The sequence below is a fragment of the Microcebus murinus genome, chromosome 6, assembly GCF_040939455.1.
Source record: "Microcebus murinus isolate Inina chromosome 6, M.murinus_Inina_mat1.0, whole genome shotgun sequence".
Classification (NCBI taxonomy): Eukaryota; Metazoa; Chordata; class Mammalia; order Primates; family Cheirogaleidae; genus Microcebus; species Microcebus murinus.
The window spans coordinates 111914759-111931431 of NC_134109.1; the positions used below are offsets into that span (position 1 = coordinate 111914759).

The following is a 16673-nucleotide window of genomic DNA, read 5'->3' on the forward strand; positions in this document are numbered from 1 at the left end:
CAGTATTAGACTTTTTCTTTCCAGGATAGATCAGCTCAAGTGAAGTGGCATTGACAGTGAGTCTCCCTTTGGTTAATCAACTCTTATAAACTGTATTTCTTATTTCTGACAAATATTTAGTAATAATAGCACATTTATTGATCGCCATGCTCTTAGACTTTTTAGTTATAATTTTTCTTAGGAATTTTATTCACTGTAGTCTAACATTAAGATGTAAACATGGCCCTTGTAAGTTGACTACTTTCATTTCAATTTTACTTGTATAATGTGTGTTTCAATGTTCAGAGCACCCTTATACATTGTCTTAATTGATTCTGACAATAGCCCTATGAAATAGTTAAAGCAAGTGGTGTTATTTTCGTTTTACAGAGTCTTAGAGAGTTTTAGTGACTTGCCCAAGATAACACAGCCAGCAAGCATGAGAATGGGGTCAAGAACCAGTTTGTTTCAGCTCACAGTCCAATATTCTTTATTGAAGCTAAATGGCACTGTTTGTTTACGTGACTACAAACTTGGTTCTTTATTCATGCTGAAGTTGTAATAACTTTACTTGAATGCTGTAGAATCTAATGAATTTATTTCATGTCCAATGTAGTAAACACAGCTTCTGTATTTGGGGTCAGATTGTTGATAGTATTTAGCCAGAAAACCAGCATGTATAACTTGGATTCTTAGTTTTGAAATTTCTCACCTAGCGGAGCATTTGTACCTATTCCAGCATTAATCTTCAATTCCAGGCAAATGTGCATGACCCCTTAGTACTTGGTATTCACCTCATTAGGTGGCACAACTGTTTGCTACTTGGCAGTGTATACAGAAGTGAGGTCCAGAAATCATTTGCCAAGAGCATTACTTATATAAAGACTGAAAGCTACTTAGTTCTGTGAAAATGCTGGTGCAACATTTAACCTCTCTGTGTTTTGCTTCAACTAGTTCTACCAGCTGCCTGTATATATCTACTTAACTCACCATTATTTGCCTTTAAAGGAGTTGATTAATTCTATTTGCCTGAAATTTGGTATCTGCGTCATAACTGAGGTCAATAACATTTTCAGAAATGAGCTAGAGTTTTAAAAGTGGAATCCTTGAACACAGTCATTGGTAGGCAGTATTTACTTTTTTGTATGGTAAATATTTAAAAATTTTAAATTCATTTTTAAGTTAACAATCCTATTTCTTAGATAACAATATAATATTTAAATTTGTCTTTGCCTTTCTCTAGATTCTGATTTGACTAGTTAAACAATAAGATTGTTTTTTCTTGACTTTGCTTAAAGTTATCATCAGGTTTTTCCTTTCCCACAAGAACACATATTCGCTTTATCCCAGCTACAAGATAATAGAATTCCCTAGTGTTGGTTTCCTCTGTATGACTTTTTCTATTAGCTTAGATCTTGATCTGATCACTAAGCTTGTATTTACACCATTCCCTTGACTCCTTCTAACTCAAAGTGTTTATTGTCCAAGTAAAACATTTATGGTTAGTTGTATCAAGCTAGTTTGTCTTTCTTTCTTTGAAATTCAAGCTTACCTAAACTTGAACAGCCTTAAGAAATATGACTAATGAGCTTGTATCCTTTTTAGAAGAAACTGTCCCTATCATAAAGAATTACAATGTCTCATTTCAGGATAGGGTCTACTTATTTTTTCTAGAATGAAAACTAAACCCCATTTTTAACGTTATTTCAAAACTTGAAACTTATTCTAAAACTATGGTAAGAATTTTCCTTGGCTAAAACTTTTCTTTAAAAACCTTTAACAGTCACAGAAAATTATTACTAAATTATATTTAAAAAACAAAAATAGAGAAATTATAGGGTAGTTTTTATTTTATTTTTGTTAAAGATACTTTTGAAAACTAAATTTAGTACCATTTTGTTTTCTTTCCACCGTGTGGCCTTTTCCTTATTGATGGTGTGGGTTGGTTGTAATGTTCGTCTGTGAGTTGATTTCTGGGGGAGGTGTGTTTATTCCCCTTTATGATAGTGTGTGGATTGGTTCTGATGGTGGTCTCTGAGTTTACTTTCAGGGTGGAGGTGTGTTTATTCCCCTTTATGCTGGTGTGTGGATTGGTTTTGATGGTGGTCTCTGATTTGACTTTCTGGTGGGAGGTGTGTTTATTCCCCTTTATGATGGTTGTTGGTTGGTTGTGATGGTGGTCTCTAAGTTGATTTCTGGGGGGAGGTGTGTTTCTTCCCTTTCTGATGGGGTGTGGTTTGGTGGTTATGCTGGTATCTGAGTTGACTTTTAGGGGGAGGTCTGTTTATATCTCTTTATGATGGTGTGTGGATTGATTGTGATGGTGGTCTCTGAGTTGACTTTCTGGGGTGAGGTGTATTTATTTCCCCTTCATGATGATGTGTGGGTTGGTTGTGATGGTGAACTCTGAGTTGATTTCTGGGGGGAGGTGTGTTTATTCCCCTTTATGATGGTGTGTGGGTTGGTTGTCATGGTGGTCTCTGAGTTGATATCTGTGCTGTGTTTATTCCCCTTTATGATGGTGTGTGGGTTGGTTGTCATGGTGGTCTGTTATTTGATTTTTCGGGGGAGGTATGTATATTCCCCTTTATGATGGTGTGTGGATTGGTTGTGATGGTGGTCTCTGAGTTGATCTGGGGGGAAGTGTGTTTATTCCCCTTTATGACGGCATGTGGGTTGGTGGTAATGGTGGTCTTTTAGTTGACTTTCTGGGGGGAGGGGTCTTTATACCCCTTTATGATGGTGTGTGGGTTGATTGTGATGGTCTCTGTTTTGACTTTCTGGGGGGAGGTGTGTTTATTCCCCTTTATGATGGTGTCTGGATTGGTTGTGATGGTGGTCTCTGAGTTGACTTTCTGGTGGGAGATGTGTTTATTCCCCCTTATGGCCATCTGTGGGTTGGTTGTGATGGTGATCTTTGAGTTGATTTCTGGGGTGAGATATGTTTATTCCCCTTTATGATGGTGTGTGGGTTGGTTTTGATGGTTGTCTCTGAATTGACTTTCTGGGTGGAGGTGTGTTTATTCCCCTCTATAATGGTGTCTGGATTGGTTGTGATGGTGGTCTCTGAATTGACTTTCTGCAGGGAAGTATGTTTATTTCCCTTTGTGATCGTGTGTGGATTGGTTGTGATGGTGGTCTCTGAGTTGATTTTCTGGGGGCAGTTGTGTTAATCCCCTTTATGATGGTGTGTGGATTGATTGTGATGGTGGTCTCTGAGTTGATTTTTTGGGGGAGGTATGTTTATTCCCCTTTATGATGGTGTGTGGATTGGTTGTGATGGTGGTGTCTGAGTTGACTTTCTGGGAGGAGGTGTGTTTATTCCCCTTTATGATGGTATGTGGGTTGGTTGTTATCTTGGTCTCTGATTTGACTTTCTCGGGGGAGGTGTGTTTATTCCCCTTTATGATGATGTGTGGGTTGGTTGTGATGGTGGCCTGTGAGTTGATATCTGTGCTGTGTTTATTCCCCTTTATGATGGTGTGTGGGTTGGTTGTCACGCTGGTCTCTGAGTTGACTTTCTGGGGGGAGGTGTGTTTATTCCCTTTATGATGGTGTGTGGGTTGGTTGCTATGGTGGTCTCTGAGTTGATTTTCTGCAGGGAGGTATGTTTATTCCTCTTTATGATGCTGTGTGGATTGGTTGTGATGGTGGTGTCTGAGTAGACTTCTGGGGGGAGGTGTGTTTATTCCCCTTTATGCTGGTGTGTCGGTTGATTGTTATGGTGGTCTTTGAGTTGACTTTCTGGAGCAAGGTGTGTTTATTCCCTTTATGATGGTGTCTGGATTGGTTGTGATGGTGGTCTCTGAGTTGACTATCTGGGGGGAGGTGTGTTTATTACCCTTTATGATTGTGTGTGGTTGATTGTGATGGTGGTCTCTGAGTTGACTTTCTGGTGGGAGGTGTGTTTATTCCCCCTTATTATTGTGTGTGGGTTGGTTGTGATGGTGGTCTCTGAGTTGATTTCTGGGTGGAGGTGTATTTATTCCCTTTATGATGGTGTGTGGATTGGTTGTGATGGTGGTCTCTGAGTTGATTTCTGGGTGGAGTTGTGTTTATTCCCTTTATGATGGTGTGTGGATTGGTTGTGATGGTGGTCTCTGAGTTGATTTCTGGGTGGAGGTGTGTTTATTCCCTTTATGATGGTGTGTGGGTTGGTTTTGATGGTTACCTCTGAATTGACTTTCTGGGTGGAGGTGTGTTTATTCCTCTCTATTATGGTATCTGGATTGGTTGTGATGGTGGTCTCTGATTTGACTTTCCGGAGGGAGGTGTGTTTATTCTCCTTTGGAGAAACAGCAGGTGAAGCTATAAGGGAGAGCAACAAATTATTTTCATTTAATCTGTTTTTTCCTTAGTTTATTTAAGTGACTTACACTATCAGAAATTTATATTTTGACTTTAGGTATTGTGATTTTCCCAAAATATTTTTGCTTGCATTTCAATTTGCCACTCATATTCTATCCTTACCTTTCTTTTCTATGTATCCCCAACCTCATCGTTGTGTAGTTTCAGAGAATCTGGACTGGTGCTTTGCTTGAGCTGACAGCCCAAGCTTGCTGTGAAGCTATCGCCAGTCACACCACTGCCTCACAGTAAGCAGAGGTTGAAGTGCACAAAGCACCCTATTCTCATTCAACAAAATGCATCCCTTGTGGTATATCTCATTGTTCTTTCCTCATTTATTTTACAATGCTTTATAAGTCTATCACTAATTAGCAACAAAGCTAGTGATTAGTTCACGTGTAAGTGTCTAAGCCTATATCCTTATTCATCTACAGTGAGAGAAACAGAGATAAAATTTGTAAATACCCACCTAAGCTGGAAAGAAGTGAGGAGAATTTAGTGGAATCAACTTTTCTATTTTTTGGTAAAATAGCTTAACACACACACACACACTTTTTTATACAGAATTATTGCTAAGTGTCATTTTCTCCAAGTTTACTCCGTAACTTCTTGGGTTGCTTTATAAAAATTAGTTTATATTAAAATATTCTTTATTTTAAATGCAACAACAAAATAATTAAATTTATCTGGTGCCAAACAGTATCATTCTTGTTCATTTGTATCAATCCCTATGTTTTATAATCCTTTGGCCATACTAACAGGGAAAAAAGGAACTGTTTGGCAATACCAAAGACTATGGTCTTTGCCATATAGTTTTTTTTTTCCTTCCTCCAGAAGATGTTTTATTGCAGAAAGCAAAAATACTACATCCTTCTTGTAGTAAGCACTGTTAGTATTCAACACTTTAATATTTATAGTGCATCACATAAAAACAAAGTCAGACTTTTGCATAAATCAAAAAATGTAGCAAATCAATATAATGGCAAATCAGGAGGAAAAAAATTCTAATAATTTCACAAAATACAGAAAGCTTTATAGAGTAAGTGGACTTTAAATGTTTGTAGCCCTATAGAGCTTTTGTTGCCAATTGAAAAACAAACAAAAGATCATCCCAACATAGAATGTTCCAAAAGCCTAATTCATAAAAAAAGACAGTTTATTCTGTGTTTAATGTTTGTTTAGGATGGTAATGCAAGATAAGTCATGCAAGAGCTCAGTGAAAAACACATACACACATACACACACACACATACACACAAAGAATATAAGGAATGGTAATTGGTGCTGCCAGTTAAAAAACATTATAAATCATTTTACTACCCAAAAATGAAAAACCATTTGAATCTGAGCATGGACATGGTTGTAGTAATCTTTTGGGAACTGTAAATTAAAGTGATAGGTAACTACTTGTGTTCACGTCCTCAGAGGAGTAGAGTCCTGTATCCAAAATATATCATTAATGTCCCTCCTGCCCCAGGCTAAGATGGCAAGTGGCTAGCACCCTGCCCACTGAGTCTTCAGCACTCTCGAGACAGTCTCAACTGACACGTCTCACCAGGGAAGGAGGGCAGCCACCTTTGGAGACTCTTAAATGAGACTCCATCTACATTCAGAATCTTAAAATTTTGGTAATGAAAACCATAAGGCTTGCAAGTCATCCGTACCAACCTTTAATGTAGTGTTTGATATCCAAGGAAGGAATTCCATGTCAGGTAGGAGTAAATTTGAACAGTTATAGCGAATTGAACATAGTGCCTCAGATTTCAAACAAATATAACTCATCTTTTGGCAAAAAATAAATATAGCGGAATCCAAGTTTGATAGATGGAAGAATATATAATCTACCAACTGTCAAGGAGTATAAATTTCATTGCAGACACAAAGACTCAACAATGTCAAAGACTTTTTAAAATAAAAAAAAGTTTTCACTTATTTCTCACAAAATCTTCACTTTTAGAACTATTCCAATTGAAGCTACACACTGAATTTATTAATACAGCATTAAGTTTCTTTGTGCAAAACAATCTTTGTACATAGTACAAAGATAAAAAAAGATAAGGCAAGATGCATTAAACAGAAACCTTCTGGTTCTTTTCCTCTGTGTTCTTACAGAGCCACTGATGACTATCTGCAACAAAAGAGTTAAGTTTCTGATTTTCCATATCAAGCATCTTGTGCCTTTGCTGTGGTGAGAATTCTGTCCGAGCAGCCTGAAGGACAGATGCTGGCGATGGTCTTTGGCACTTACGCTGGCAAAGTGAGCCTCTTTCCCTTGGGTACTTTTGTAATGCACAAGTAGAAGAAGCCACAGTATAGAATGGTCTGGACTACGCCAGCCACCACAGCAATGAGGTCAAAGAAGCCCTCAAGGTAGAAGTGCCAGATCCAGTTGACAAGATACAAAGCTCGATGGAGGCCCAGCAAGAGCAGGTAGTGGGTGATGATGGTCTCGGCCTGCCCAGTCTTGCTAATCATAAAGAGCTGTGGGAGGATAGCAGCTGATTCAAGGTAGATGGAGAAGGTCCTTCAAATTTCATACAATTTTAGAGAGCTAAACATAATTGGCTTTAAAATATTTGGTTGGAAAATGAAAATATTTAAAAAATTCTTAAAAAATGTAATAAGGTAGAGAGTAGAACTACCAAATAGTAAAACATAAAGTAACAAAATTGAAGCAGTGTGGTAAAGGCCCAAGATTAGATGTGTAGATCATTGAAAAACAGAAAGAAATGCTGTTTACTTACATAAATTTGACATATTTTAAAGGAGTCATGGTTAAAAGTGGGTAGGGAATGATTATTTAATAAATGGGGTTGGAATAACCAGCTAGCCTTTTGAGAAAAAAAGCATTTAGATCCCCATGTATACCAAATACAACAAAAAATAAATTGTAAATGAATTTGAGTTCAGTATGGACAATTAGATCACTGAAAATCTGGAAGATAAGATTGAATACTCTGTAATTTCTCTGGAGTTTCTAAGCAATTAGAAAAGTAGAAAAAGAAGATAGCGAAGATTACACTGAATTTGTTTTATTGTAACTATAGCTGTGTTAGCATTATAGGAAAGCATATCTATTCCATGTTCACATTATAATTATTAAATTAGTCTTTTTTCTTCATAACAGCTGGAAACCTTTTTCTTTCTAAATTAGCTAATAGAACATAGAATGCAATTCTTTATCTAAAATTTTATTCTGTAGGTGCATCGAAAATTATACAGGAGCTCGTTGTGAAGAGGTTTTTCTCCCAAGCTCCAGCATCCAAACTAAAAGCAACCTGTTTGCAGCTTTCGTGGTGATGGTTGTCCTTCTAATAACACTTATCATTGGAGCCCTCTACTTCCTTTGCAGGTAACCATAATAGAAACATCCTTTGAAAAGAAAAAGGTAGTACATAAAGTAGTTGTTTCACTAAATAATCAATATGCTCTTTAGTTCTAGATATTTTTTTCAGATACTATTTTATGTTTAGAGTTATCTCTCAAATATAGTTTTTGTTATTAAATTAATGTCATTTTTGAAAGGATCTTAATAAACAATCTTAATTTGGTTTTTGTTACTGTCATCATTATTTACTTTGACTTCTCTAAAGTACTAATATAGACCCATACTCACTACAGTAATCATGCCAAAAACACCTAAATTTGGGGGCTAGGTGTATTTTAAAGTAAATTTTGAATATAAAGGAAAAAACAGGTATGCAATACTGTAAATGTTAAGTTTAAGACATATGGTTATTATCTAGGGTCAACTATTTAGTGCCTACCATGTGTTAGGCATTGTGCTAAAAAATTCAATAATGAACAAGACAGACGTGTTCCCTAACTTCACAGAGATTTAAATCAATTTGGAGAGAGAGACAAATAAGTAGGCAATTAATTTGGGGAGACTGGTAACTCAGAAAAGAAAAAATGACTCACATGAAGCAACAGTGTACAATTAAGATTACTTTCGTTCATTAGTTTTGTTCTTCAGTGTTTTAAAAAAATTTGTGAAAATATTTAATAAGTGAATGTGTGGAGAAAGAAGGATCTCTGGTGTCTCTTCCTCTTCTTATGAGGACACCAGTCCTGTCATGTTAGGGCCTCACCCTGAGACCACATTTTACCTTAATTACCTTCCCTAAGAGGGAGGTCTATCTTCTTCAACTGTATGCACATTGGAGGTTAGGGTTTCAACATAAGAATTTCAGGGGAACACAATTCTGTTCATAACAGACAGTATGTTTTAGTGTTTATGTCAGTGTTCTCCAAAGAAACAGAACCAATAGGGTGTGTGTATGTGTGTGTGTGGAGAGAGAGAGAGGGAGAAGGAGAGAGAAGAGGTATTTATTTTGAGGAATTGGTTCAAGCAATTCCAAAGCTGTCAAGGAGGCTGGCAAGTCCAAAATCTGCAGGGTGGGCCAGCAGGCTGCAGATCAGGGAAGAGCTGCCGTTACAGTTCAAGTCCAAGGGCAGTCTGCTGGCAGAATTCCTTTTTTACTTAAGGAAGGTCAGTCTTTATCTATTAAAGCCTTCAACTGATTGGATGAGGCTCACCCATATTGTGGAAGGCAATCTGCTTTACTCAAAGTCCAGAGAATTAAATGTTAATCTCATCCAAAAAATACCTTCACAGAAACATCAATAATAATGTTTGGCCAAATATCTGGGCACTGTGGCCCAGCCAAGTTAGTAAATAAAATGAACCATTATGTAAAGAAAAAGAAAATTATGGGCCAATCTTATTCATTAACCTATATGTAAAAGATTAAAGATTAGCCAACCAAATCCAGCAATGTATTAAAAAAACAAATTGATATTTGGAACTCACGAGTAAAACTCTGTGATGATCTTAGATTTATTCCAGGAATGCAAAGTTATTGTAACACTAAAATATTAACTAATATATTTCATTTTATTTATAGATTAAAGGAGAAAAATCCTTTAACTCTCTCAATAAAGATACTTACCAAACCAGGAAGAAAAAAAAAAGTGTGCAGACGAAAAGCCTACAGCAAGCAGCAAATGTGCATGGCTGGCACACAGCAGAGACGGTGCTGCAGAGCAGTGGGGAATAATGGGCTTTTCAGTAGATGGTGTTGGCATTAATGTATATCCATATAAAAGAAAGTAAAATTGGATCTTTGCTTCAAAACTCAAAAATCCAGTTCAGGTAGACCTATATATGAAAGCCCGCAGAAAAACATTTAAAGAATGTCTTTGTGCTCTTGGGGACAGGCATAGATTTTTGAAACAGGAATCGAGAGGCACAGATCACAAAAGAAATGGCTGGTAAATTTGTATTAAAATTGAAAACTTTTAGTTATCAAAAAATACCGTTAAATAAAGAAAAAAGCCAAGCTACAAACTGGAGGTAGATGTTTGCAATACATGAAAATAGACTTATGGATATATATGTCTTGAATATATCAACTCCACATCATTAAGAAGAAGATAGACATATATGGGAAAAATAATTTATAGGAGATGAAAGCTCCAGCAAATGTATACATGAAAAGACACTCAACCTTATTAGTCAAAGAAATGCAAATTAAACCTACTATCAGATACCATTATCTCATTCATGAGATTGGGAAAAACTTTTTAAAAAAACAACCAGACAATGTAAAATATTATGAGACTTTAGAATCTGAAACAGTTTTGACCACTTTTGAATCAGTTTGCAAATACCTTATGAAGTTGAACAAGTACATGCTCTACACACCAGTAATTTCACTTCTGGGTATAAACCTTATAGAAACTCTCACAAATGTGTACCAGGAATTTATAGCAGAACTGATCAGAACAGCAAAAAAATTAGAAATTACCCAAGTACCTATTACACAGTAAAACAGATGAACAAATTATGGCATGTTCATACCAAAGAATAATATATAAGAGCAGAAATGAACTACAGCTACATACACCAACCTGGATGAATCTTAGAACCATAATTTTGAGTGAAAGAAGCAAGTCACAGAAGAAAACATAATAGCACAATTTGATTCATAGAAAGTCTAAAACTAGGCAAAACTAAATAATGTATTGTTTAGGATCACATATAAGTGGTAGAAAGTATAAAGAAAAGAAAGACACTGATTGGCACAAAATGCAGGATAGCAGTTACCTCTGGTGGGGAGGAGAGGGAAGCAATTAGAGAAGGCACATTTCTGGGAAATGTTAATGGCTTATTTCTAATCCTGTGCTGGGTGCATAGGTGTTTATTGCTGATTTTTAAACTGCACATATTTTATCCACTCTTTTTGTATGTATGCTTTAACATTTTAATTTTAAGATGTTTGGAAAATGTATGTAAATTTAATCAATGAGAAAATAGCATCCTTAACATGCTTATAAAAATACATCCTTGAATAATGTTCAGATAGGGTTGCAATGTGTTTGAAATCATACATTTTTCATTCTTTTAAGAACAACCAAAGCAGATATATGAGCAGAGGTATGTCATAGTGTCAAGAGTGGAATTAATTTGAAAAATAACATGAGTGGCTATTGCTTATAGAATCTAGATGTAAAATGTAGGCTGTTATGTACGAACCATGTGAAATGTATTTGTCTCTTGGAAATGTGGTGCTTTCAAGAATGAAACTGTTTATTGTAATAGTTTTTGGTCCATTCATGGTTGAAATTGCTTTAAACTGAGGGCCTTTTGAACATTAATTACTAATGCCATCTTTGAATAAGGTCCAGAATGGTACCCCACTAATGCTAAAATCTGGGGTAGAATCAGTAGTTTCAGGAGTAATTGTACATTCTAAAATCTTTAGTTTTTTAAAAATATGTCATGATCACATAAATTATAACCTGTATTAATTGATCAGATGACCCAAAAAACTGAAGGACTGAAACCTTAAAAATGTCCAAAATGATGTTTTAAAATGCCATTAATAGAATAGTTGACTAAAGACCCTCCATGTCACATAAGGGTCCAACTAAAAATGGAAATTAAATTCTTCCGAAAGAGTACTTAACATGTAAGGGGATCTTAAATAAATAAAGCACACAAAAAAATCACACTAAGATATAACAGCTTTGCTGTCTTAAAGGAGAAAGACTAGGTGGCATCATCAGCATCTGAAGTCCCCACAGATGACCCACCTGCACTGATGCATTTGTTAGATAATGGGATACAGTTTTAAAGCATCCCTGACAATTTCAGATAATTGTGGAAAGAAAATGAACCTCTAAATATTAAAGTTTAAACTTCCTTTCTAGGTCTTCTGACATACTTTCCTATTACCCATTTTTCTATTTTTGTGTTTCTCTTATGTGTTGTCAGGAAGGGCCACCTTCAGAGAGCCAGTTCCGTCCAGTATGATATCAACCTGGTAGAGACAAGCCATACCAGTGCCTACCACAGTGAGTAAATTCACAATGAAATGCTTATCTCAAAGCCCTAGATGAGATTGTTGTTGTAACATGTAAAGATTTAGATTTGGATCTATCCACAACTCTTTATATCACAAACAGAAGAAGCAGATTTGAATATGTGAATAAGATAAGAGAGATGTGTAAGTAGGTGTGCGTATTTTAAAAATCACAATGGGGAAAACATCTCAGTTCTTAATTATTTTCCATAGGTCATGGAGAACACTGAAGAAATGTCAAAGTGAATGGAATCACTGCTTTTATTTTACAAAGGCAGAAAATGAAACAACATAAGGTGAAAGAAATTAAAAATTTAACCCTTCATTTCCTAAATAAAACACTTGTGTAAGTTGTCATATCACAAAACACGGTCTGCTCTGCTGCCAGGTTGTGTGCTTCTGTGATGCCCATCAGCTCACTTGCGATTGGTGAATAGGGGGATGATATCAGTATAATGTGGAAGTCACATTGGTTCAAAATTATTTTTCCCAATAAGCTAATGTATTGAAGCCATCAGGGACAAATGTTCTTACAGCTAGAGAGAAGGAATATGAAGATCTTATGAAAAGATAAAAATCCTTCCAGTGCAAGGAGTGGCCAGTTTAGTAGACCCATAACCACCTCACTGTTTACTGTGCTAGGGCGTCTGAGAAGCTGCAAGCACAGAGGAAAAGCTCTCAAGACATTTCATTTGGCAAATAGAAAAAAGCACTGATTGATGAGGAAGGATACCTCTATATCATATTTTTAATATTGACAAAAATGGTTTCTATTAGAAGGAATTGATTTCAAGGATCTATATCTCACAGGAAAAAACATAAATTTGAAAGTTTAAGACTGCAAAAGATAGACTAATTCTCAGTGCAAATGCCAGTGGAAATTTGGATTTTTTGCCGTTACTACACAGGTTACTACACAGGTTCCAAGCCTATTTTATCCATAAGGCCTATAATTTCTAGTGCATGATTTTCTAGAATGGGAAGTTTTAATCTTTTCAGGTGCAAATTAAGAATTGATTAGGTCAGAACAATTTAATTTCTCCATTTGTTTTCCACCTAAGTTATGTGTAAAAAAGAAGAAGAAAAAGAAAAATAGCAATAGTGACTTTAAGGAGGTATGGAAATAAAGTCTTGGAGCAGTGTGGAAGAGTAGAAAGGTCTGGGGCTGGTAAATGGTTCAGGTAGCAGAGCAAGCACTGGCTGAATCTAACAGCTCATCTCTGACCCATGTCTTCCTCAAGACTGGCACGCAAACTGGCTTTTCTGCACAGCCTGGTCCAATGTGGACGTTGTGGATTGAATCTGTCACTGGTGTCAGAGATTCATTCATTCACTCATCATTCACTTAAGCAACAAATACATATGAGCATGAGACACTGAGCTAGAGTACATAAAATGAAAATTATTTTTAATTAATTTTAAATAATTATTTTTACTTTTTATTTATTTGAAATTAATATTAATTTTAATTAATACTTTATTCTTCAAAAAGTTTTAGATTTATGGGGAAACTGAGCAGATAGTAGTGAGTTTCCATGTTCCCCTCCCCCATCCAGTTCCTCTATTAAACATCTTACACTAGTGCAATATATTTAATTAATGAACCAATACTGACACGTTCTTATTTGTTAAAGTCTGTAATTTACATTAAGTTCCTCTTTTTCTTGTAGTTTTATGTGTTTTGACATCTCCTGTAATCCTAGTATTTACTACTCCCTGTCTCCCACTGAACTTCTGGCAAGCACTAATGTCTTTACTGTCTCCCTAACTTTGCTTTTTCCAGAATGTCTTATATTTAGAATCATATAGTACGTAGCCTTTCAGACTGGCTTCTTTCACTTAGTGATACACATTTGAGATTCTTCTGTCTTGTGGCTTGATGGCTCTTTTTAAAAAATAGCTAGGCCATATATTTTTCTTTTTAGTGGTCTAAAAATTTTATTGTGGTAAAATATATGTAGGATTTACATTTTAACCATTTTGAAGTATATGGTTTAGTGGCATTAAGTACATTTACACCGTGTGGCAGCCATCCCCACGAGGCATCTCCAGAACTTTTCTATGGCCCCACACTATATCTCTGTACCCCTTAAACCATAAATCCCCATTCACTCCTGCCCCCAACCCCTGACAGAAAGTAACCATTGTCTTACTTTGTATAAATTTCACTTTTCTAGATACTTCATATAAATGGAATCACACAGTATTTGTCCTTTTGTGATTTATTTCACTTAAAATAAATGTCTTAAAGGTTCATCCATGATGTAGCATGTATCAGAATGTCATTCCTTTTTATGGCTGAGTAGTAGTCCCTTGTTATAGATATACCACATTTTGTCTATCCATTCATCTGTTGATGGATATTTGGGTTGTTTCCAACTTTCAACTACTGTGAATAATCCTGCTATGAACACTGGTGTACAAATCTACCCTCAAGCCCCTATTTTCAGTTATTTTGTGTATATATCCAGAACTGGAATTGCTGATCAAATAGTAATTCTATACTTAATTTGAAAACTGCCATACCATTTTCTACAGTATCTGCACCACTTTATATTTCCACCAGCAATGAACATGAGTTTTAGTTTCTTTACTTCCTTGCCAACACTTATTTTCTGTTTTTGCCTTTTTTAAAAAAAAATTATAGGCCGGGCGCGGTGGCTCACGCCTGTAATCCTAGCTCTCTGGGAGGCCGAGGCGGGCGGATTGCTCGAGGTCAGGAGTTCGAAACCAGCCTGAGCAAGAGTGAGACCCCGTCTCTACTATAAATAGAAAGAAATTAATTGGCCAAATAATATATATAGAAAAAATTAGCCGGGCATGGTGGTGCATGCCTGTAGTCCCAGCCACTTGGGAGGCTGAGGCAGAAGGATCGCTTGAGCCCAGGAGTTTGAGGTTGCTGTGAGCTAGGCTGATGCCATGGCACTCATTCTAGCCTGGGCAACAAAGCGAGACTCTGTCTCAAAAAAAAAAAAAAAAAATTATAGCCATCCTAATAGGTATGAAGTGGAATCTCATTGTGGTTTTGGTGTGCATTTCCCTACTGTTTAAGGGAACCCGTTGTTTATGGAGCATCTTTTCATCGCCCTTTCATGTGCTCACTGTCCATCTGTGTATCTTCTTTAGGGACCTGTCTATTCAAGTCCTTGGCCACTTTTTAATCAGGTTTTTTGGTTATTGTGTTTTAGGTGTTTTGTATGTATTCTGGATATTAAATCCTTATCATATATATGAATTGCAAATATTTTCTCCCATTCTATGGAGTGCCTTTTTACTCTATGGATAGTGTCCTTTAATGCACAAGATTTTAAAATTTTGATGAAGTCTAGTTTGTCTCTTTTTTCCTTTTGCCTATGAATTTGGTTTCAAATCCAAGAATGCATTGCCACATCCAACATCCTGAAGCTTTCCCATTTTCTTCTAAGAGTTCTATAATTTTTGCTTTTACATTTAGGTCGTTGATCCATTTTGAGTTAATTTTTGCATGCTTGGGTAAGGTTCCAACTTCATCCTTTAACATGTGGTACCCAGTATTCCCACCACCATTTGTTGAAAACCTGTCTTTTCCCCATCGAATGGTCTTGGCATCTTTCTGAAAACCATTTAACTACATATGAAGGTTTATTTCTAGGCTCTCTATTGTAGTCCATTGGTCTGTATGTCTAACTTTATGACAGAGTCACATTTTTTTATTACTATAGTTTTGTAGTAAGTTTTGAAATCAAGTATGGGTCCTTCAGCTTTTTAATTCTTTTTTAATATCAATTTGACTATCTGGGGTCCCTTTAGATTCCATATAAACTTTAGGATGAGTTTGTCTATTTATGCCAAAAAAAAAAAAAGTCATTGGGATTTTGATAGGGTTGCGTTGAATTTGTAAATCCCCTTGGGTAGTATTGCCATCTTAACAATATTCAGTCTTCCAGTCCATGAACACAGAATGTGTTTCCATTTAGTTATGTCGTCTTTAATTTCTTTCAGCAATGTTTTATAGTTTTCATTGCACAAGTCATTCACCTCCTTTTGTTAATTCCTAGATATTTTATTCTTTTTGATGCTGCTGTAAATGAAACTGTTCTTATAATTTTCCTTTCAGACTATTCATTGTTAATGTATAGAATGCAACTGATTTTTGTGTGCTGATTTTATATCCTGTTACTTGTCAAACTCATATATTATATTAACTCTTTTTTTGTGTGGAATCTTTAATGCTTTCTACATATAAGATCATATCATCTGTGAATGGAGATACTTTGACCTCATACTTTCCAACTTGGATGCCTTTTGTTTGCTTTCCTTTCCCAGTTGCTCAGGCTAGAACTTCCAGTGCCGTGTTGAGCAGGAGTGGTGAGACCGGGCATCCGTGCCTTGGCCTTAGAGGACAGGCTTCCAGGCGTTCGCCGTTGCGTGTGGCGTCCACTGCGGGGTTTCATGTGTGGCTTTTACTGTGTTGACAGTTTCCTTCTATTCATTTGTTGTTTTTAATCACAAGAGGATGTTGAATTCTGTCAAATGCTTTTTCTGTATCGATTGAGATGATCGTGTGATCTTTCCCCTTTATTCTCCTAATGTGGTGTATTGATTGGTTTTTGTATGTTGAACAGTCCTTGTAGTCTAGAAATTAATTCCACTTGGTCATGGTAAATCCTTTTAATATGCTGCTGGATTCAATTTGCTAGTATTTTGTGAGGATTGTTGAGTCCATGTTCATGAGAAATATTGGTGCTGGCCTCTTAGAATGAGTTAGCAATTGTTCCTCCTCTTCAATTTTCGGGAAAAGTTTGAGAAAGATTGGTCTTATTTCTTCTTTAATTGCATGGTAGAACTCACAAGTGAAGCCATCAGTTCCAAAGCTTTTCTTTTTCAGGAGAATTTTGCTTACTAATTTAATCTCCTTACTAGTTATAGGTCTATTCAGATTTTTCTGTTTCTTTGTGGTTCAGCAGTGATAGGTTTTGTCTTTCTAGGAATTTGTTCATT

At 36.1% G+C, this 16673-nt stretch overlaps 1 protein-coding gene across 12 annotated transcripts in view; it reads left to right on the top strand.

Annotated features, from left to right (window-relative positions):
- The window catches only part of NRG4 (neuregulin 4), a 144223-nt gene that overhangs the window by 117474 nt on the left and 10076 nt on the right, over nucleotides 1-16673 (top strand). For 11 of the 12 annotated variants that reach the window (XM_076004594.1, XM_076004596.1, XM_076004589.1 and 8 more), the window contains 3 exons: nucleotides 7529-7678; nucleotides 11606-11685; nucleotides 11907-12060. In XM_076004594.1, coding sequence (XP_075860709.1) covers nucleotides 7529-7678; nucleotides 11606-11685; nucleotides 11907-11923 — 247 coding nt within the window. In that variant the 3' untranslated portion in view covers nucleotides 11924-12060. Of the gene's footprint in view, nucleotides 1-7528; nucleotides 7679-11605; nucleotides 11686-11906; nucleotides 12061-16673 lie in introns of those variants that run through there. The other variant, XR_012919813.1, reaches the window with a different exon arrangement.